Genomic DNA, 6,931 nt, shown 5'->3' with positions numbered 1-6,931 from the left:
ACCACCGACGTTCCGTAAGCTAGCTGGATAGCTTCCTCACATGAAAGAATCCAAAGTCCCTGTCGGGATTCGATCCCACATCGTTGAGGGGCAAGTGGTTTGAAGTCAACGACCTTAAACACTCGGCTACGGACGCCCCTTACAAGTGATAAATCATATAGTTATGGAGGTAGTCATTAAAATATGAATGTTACCTTGGCAAACGTTCTACTAAGATTTGCTTGTGAACTCAAAATTACAACTTAACATTAATGTTTACAAAAGGACATTCCCAAATGGAATGTGATTAAAAAGCATAAAAAACAGCCGACAAATATTCCACAATAATATGTTGATAACATCAAGGTCACTACATATAGTGTTAAATACGTTTATTATACATTTTTTTAGGATTATTTTGATTCAAGAAAATACGACCTGGCATAGGCGTAAGGTAAGACACAGTGATAACGTGCACTTTACCATACAAACGATAAAATCCTTTTGTATAGAATGTGTAAATAATGGATGAATATAAAGACGAGAGTATGATGAGTGAGCTTCAAAAACCAGGTCCTGTCAATACTCAATTGTGTTCAATTTTTATATTTTGATATGAAATATTCACCACTGAAATCGGTAATCACTTGTGACTACCGTTCATTCTAAGATAATCGCCGCATTTCTTAAGTTATATATTGTTTTCAATGCAACAATAATTCTTAATGAATCTTGTTATTGACACTTTTGTTAAAGGAAAAATCTTTGTACAATGTATATAAATGGTATGTTATATAGACATTAAAATGATATTCGGAACTTAAAATCTTAACACTAGGGCAATAGCTTGACCTGCATGATCATAAGTTATATTATAGAAATGTTTAAAGTCAACATTGTTTGTATGTTACAGATGCATGTTAAAATGTGTATCGATGAGACTGTTTAAGCGCATCGAAAAAAGATATTGAAAAATAAATTTGTGACATGAAATGTTTACTTTTGTCGACTTTAAAACAGATTAAAATTGATAAGCGAAATGATGTTGCTTATTATACTGTTAAAGTGTTTGTAGTTTAGAGTTTGGTGTATTATAATTTCAAAGAAGAAATATTGTTATATTTATGTGTGACCAGACCGTCCTGACTGTGTTTTCAATGTATTTTGTAAGAGTTCTAGTCATTGCCATGCACTTTGAACTTTATTGTTGGCATACACTATTTTGATTGGTTGATAGTAATTTCTTTGTATCACGTGCTGATTCGCGGGGTTTTCAGTGCGGCCTACGTTTTTCTGTGTAACAGTTGAGATTGGTGTTTTGGTAAACTTTTGAAAGTTTATCTTATATTTTATAAGGAAATATATCTTGGTATGTATATTTAGTATTTGTTGTATTACATGAGCTTCTGTTGAAATGAGTATTACATTCGTTTCTTTGTTTTCGGCGATATTTTAGACGTATATGTAATATTGCATATTTTGTGTACATGAAATTGAAATGGCATAATCTGGTAAATTAACTATTACTACTGTCACATATATTTCTTTTGTGCACAATACTTATTTTTAACTTACAGACTAAGCAGCACACACTGGAGAGAAAGAGTGTAATGCAGAATGTGATTGGTACCATATACTGGTAAGTGTACATGTTGTGGTTATGTTTGTACTATGTTTATGTTGAATACAGGTTTGACATGTGATTTATATGTATTAGGATTTGTGACATTTATGAAAGGTTAAGTATTAATGTATTTTGGCCACTAGCATTGGAGGAATTAATTGTATTACTCATACTATGATGATCTTGTTAAAATGTTGCTCATGTAATATGTATTTGTAATTGATTATTTTTTCATTATACAATGTTATATAGTAATTGGTTGATGAAATGTATTTTCAGGTCACTTGTTGTAGCTGCAAGTAGTTTCATCAGTTTCAGGTGTCAACAATCATTTGTAATTATTTGGGACAGATGATGTAAATAAAGATGAGAACTTGAGAAGAGAACCCAACATCTTGGTTTTTATTTAGTAATGCTTTATGTAAAAGCCCAAGAGTAACATATGTTCATCCAAGCCAAATACGTTGAAAATGTTCAAAACCCACGTTTTAAGACAACCTTTTAGAGAAAATGTCAAATCCGATTTTATTCTAGTTATGAAATATGAATAACATTTTTGTTTTCTGTGCTTTGAAAAAATCGTTTAAATAATTATAAAAAAGTGGCAGTAAATGATAATGTCTAAATAAAAAAATGATTTTTTTATTCTTCCTGAAAAAATGTTACTTGACATATATGTCGTATTCATATAAGAGTTTTTGGTAACTTTGAGACTAGCTTTTGTTTTAAGTCTGTTTCTTTCGCTTCATTTGTTTGTTTATTTTCTGTTGTTTTTTTTGTTATGTTGTCTTGTTTCTTTTTTACACTTTCATAGAATTAGTATTAGTTTGCGCCACTCTGGTAATAACCTTGTACTCTTAGTTATGTCGGATTCCTTCCCAGTCAAATGAAGAACTCAATCAATAAACATTTTGCTGAAGTAATATATTATAGGTTTTATTGTTTTACAACCACGCAAATATCAATAACCCTTGCCATATCAGATCATGCATTACTGTGCTGAGTAATTAATGTTCCTATTCAACAGGATAGTTCTTTCTTAATTTTGTTGTAAACTTCCATCAGCAACATTTTAGCATTTTGATCTCAACAGGTGGGAGAGAAAAAAAGTGTATCATATAAAGCGCTGAAAGGAATAATTTGAATGGTGTAAAATTTCGGAAAGTTTTTAACTTAAACTGTATATAAATATTTAAATAAAATAACACAACAGGATGTTTGTGGTATATGTTTGTATGTTAATTACTTGTAATTTAGCGATTATGCTTGGACAAACGTACGAGGAAATGAATGATTTAGTTGGACATCTATTCAATGAGTCAAAATACAACAAAATCCTAAGACCATTACAAAACCAATCAAATAAAATACAGGTATGATATTATTTACTTTTTTATAATTTAATACCATTATTTTACATTGATTAAAACATTTTCTACAGTTTTAGGAAAGAATTATCCTTTCATTGAATCTTCTAAATTTTTTATATGATAAGTAAAATTCAATTGTTAATTCCAAAATAGAAAGACAAACATATGTCGACGTGTTGTATTTTTGTAAAATGGCAGTTTCCATGGTAGCCTGGGTTCCAGTCTGTCGATTTATTATGCGCTTCTGTTCGGCAAATCGACAGCCTGGGGAAATACAATTTTCCATCGAAGCGCCACCTAGTATACACCCCGAAAATTACGGGTGTTATTAAAGAACGATAATTCATGCAACAACAAACTAGTTTCTAAAAAAAGAAACGGAATTTCCACGAAGTGATCCGAAGCTCAACGAACAGTTACGGAGCCTCGCTTTCAAAACACCATTTCCGATTAAAAACTAACACTCGTTGACAAAGTTTATTTCATGATAAGTGAATTTGATCAACAGGTGTGATTAGTTAAAGAAGATAAAGTGTGTGAGCATCAGATAATTGTGCTGGACTCAATTTTTAATGGTAAATGGCGTCAAATTTTCAACATTTATCATCTTCGCCTCGATTTCGATTTAATCATGTTATTTGTTGGTCACGTGCTAATCGGTCTATTAATAGGATTATCTTTAGTCGAAAATGACATGGGAAACCCAGCAGGTTTCCCCATGCGTTGATACTATCAAAACCAGAGATGTTGTGTTATATATGACGATCGAGTATGAAATAGCGCGTAAGTTATGAATAAATAAAAAAATATCAACGCCTGAATCCCAGGCTATTTCCATGGTAACCGTATACTTGTTTATCAAAACTGTCAAAATAGCCAAATATAAAACATGTATATGACAGCTTAATACATATGGCAATTACAATTTTACACAGAGATAACTTTATCTTATGAATCTGTATGAAACAAATAATAATCTGAATATTATTCTTTAAAATATGATTTTTTTAAGATTCTTAACTGAAAAAAAAAAAAAAAAATAAACATGAATTCTGTAAATATATATAGATATCTCAAATATCTTTTTTTTTTCATTGAATATTCTACATGTTTGATATATCAAGAAACATTTTATGGTAAATTCAAAAAAAATATATATGTTGACTTGTAACAAAATTTGTAAACGGACAGTTTCAATAGTTACTGCATATGCCAACTGTCAAAATAACCACTATTTCCTAAGAAATATCAGTGTTATACCAGGCGCATATACAAAAAAACACCTGTTGAAATAAGAATTTCTATTTATAAGATGTTATATGAAGTAAATGAAACTGAAAATGACTAACGGCATTTAACTACTGACTTCATCTTTCAATACTCCTTTCACTACCGATAATGTCTTGACTGCGTCTTCCCATACGCCTTCATCTATTTGTTGTCTAAAGATTTTGCTGTGATCTTACACGCTCTCATTTTCTCTTTCAAAGCAAAGTTTAAAAATTTCATGATCGGTGATAATTGATAACAAAAAACAGTCGGATTATGATACGTGTCATGGCTTCCACTTGTTGAACATATTTTCAATATTTCAACCTCATTTGTTCATTGACTATACCTGAAACACCAATGTGTAATTATACAATTATTTTCAGATTTTGGTCGTTAGTAACATTAAGCCTTTTAGGTTAATTATCCAGACTGTGTAAAAAAAGATTCACTCAATTGGATGGCTATCTGTATCTAAACTGAATTGTATCATTTAAATAAATTCAGATTATTGTTAAACTCATTCAACAACAGTATTAATTTTGTTTCCAGGTAAATATTACTAAGTATCTCAAAAGAGTGGAATACTTTGACATCACAACGGGGGAAGCACTTATATCCGCCTTCTTTGAAATCAGCTGGAAAGACGAATATCTAACATGGGACCCTCTTCGATATGGCGGAATAAAAAGTATTCAACTTCCAAAAGGTAAATTCTGGCAACCGGAGTTTAAATTGATGAGTGGACTTCGCAATGATGCGTTTTCAATTTACAGTAATGGCGTATTTCCCGCTTTGGTTGAGTACAATGGAGATGTTATAATGGTTTCGGGAGGTACGTACGACACAAGATGCGACGTTGATACAACACTGTATCCATTTGATATTCATCATTGTAATTTTAATATCATAGTGTCTAATTATGGCGCAAATGAATTAATAATTCACTCGCCTTCAAGTAACATTGATGAACTTGAGGAAAACGACGAATGGGTCATTGAAAGTTTAAATACAGCAGTTTCTCTAAGTAAAGAAAAAAGAATTGGAAAAGTTTCTGTTCCAATGGTTTGGATGTCTTTGACTTTGAAGAGAAGACCGGCGTTCATTATCATTAACATTTATACACCTTTAATGCTTATGACATTTCTTAATATGGCGACATGTCACGTTAGACCAGATTCGGGAGAAAGACTGTCATTTGCAATTACATTATATTTATCATTAGTATTTTCTGCAACTGCAGCAATAGAGAAGATACCAAATAATTCATTGCGTATGCCATGTATGTCATATGAAGTACTTATAATAAATCTAATCAATACAATTGGGGTGGCGTGGAGTATATTTATTGTTAACTTGGCTAGTATACAAGTAATTGATCAGAGGAAAGTCCCGAGCCTAATTTTAAACATGGTTGTGAAAAGGAGGCAAAATAAAACATGTCTGTTTAATAAAATTGAGTCTGGTAGAGAAACGGAGCAGACAATGGAATCGAATGAAAATGAAGAGGTACATAGTATCAAGGATGGTATTGAAAAAAATCCAAATATTTCTAAAAATAAGTTTCAACATGATATCAGCGGACGTGAAGTTGCTGATGTGGCTGATAATTTATTCTTTTGGTTACTTGCGCTTTCAATTATATTTCTCAATGTCACTATTGTTTCCGTTTTAATCGGCACCTGGGCACAATCATAGGTACACTTCTACAAGTCTTCGAGATTGTGTTTATGTTAGGACGAGAGGGCAAGTCAAGCAACATACAAACATAACAGCAGTAGGAAAACGACAAATTAGAAACAAAAACAACATCGCTAAAAATAAAATCAAATAAAAACATTAATATAAAAACTGCAGTAAAATTCATGAGAGATTTAATATTTTTCTTAACTAATTTTGATTGCGCCAATGTATTACTGGTTTGATTAAACTTTAAAGAGAACTTTTAGCTTCTCCTTTTAATAGAAAAAAGAGAAAACAATTTCCAATTAGACGAAAACTTATTTCTTTATTTTTAACGAAGTCAGACGAGGCTTACAAATTATTTGTCTATGACGTCATGTTCAACCATAGCCTTAATATATTTGTACAAGTCTTCTTATATCCATACATGTGTAGCATGTTTTTATTCCATACACAACTTTCTTAGCAGAAATATTTAGATTTTGAGATTATTCGAATGACATTTTATATTAATTCAATGTACAAAGATTTATCATCTGACATATATGTAAAAATATAAGGCACTCATTTTATTATGCATTTATGGAAGTTCTATCAAGGAACAATTCAATTAATTCGAAATATTTGGGTGTGATATCTCGAATAACTTTTATTTATTGTAAATGTAATGCTTTATGTATTGATATTGTTGTTGTTGTTGCTATTCAACATTAATAAAATTAAGATGTGTAGCTACTAAAACAATGATTTTGCTTTAAAAGGGGCGGTAGCATATTGGATTATTTACAAACCTTTGTCAAAATTAAATTACTATGCCAGTATTGTCTACAACAAATTGGAGAATGTATTTTTTTAAAGTAAAAGTCCCACGACCGAGTGGTTTAAGTCGTAAACTTCAAATAACCTGCCCCTTATCGCTGCTGGTTCGAATCCCGCAAGCGACTTTGGATTATGTCATGTGAGAAGGGAATCTATCTAGCTTACGGAACGTCGTTCATTTTCTTGA

General features: G+C 31.2%; 1 protein-coding gene across 1 annotated transcript; it reads left to right on the top strand.

Annotated features, from left to right (window-relative positions):
- The first annotated feature begins 503 nt into the window (after positions 1-503).
- Positions 504-5,940, top strand: LOC132748652 (neuronal acetylcholine receptor subunit beta-3-like). The gene is made up of 3 exons (XM_060738260.1): positions 504-552; positions 2,861-2,976; positions 4,795-5,940. Exons 1-3 carry the CDS (start codon positions 504-506, stop codon positions 5,938-5,940), a joined length of 1,311 nt encoding a protein of 436 aa, XP_060594243.1.
- Positions 5,941-6,931: the final 991 nt, after the last annotated feature.

The sequence above is a fragment of the Ruditapes philippinarum genome, unplaced genomic scaffold (genome assembly GCF_026571515.1).
Source record: "Ruditapes philippinarum isolate M1 unplaced genomic scaffold, ASM2657151v2 ctg6940_1_1_1_1, whole genome shotgun sequence".
NCBI classification, from domain to species: domain Eukaryota; kingdom Metazoa; phylum Mollusca; class Bivalvia; order Venerida; family Veneridae; genus Ruditapes; species Ruditapes philippinarum.
Note: the sequence above shows the minus strand (reverse complement) of the source record. Positions and strands in the feature narration are given on the sequence as shown.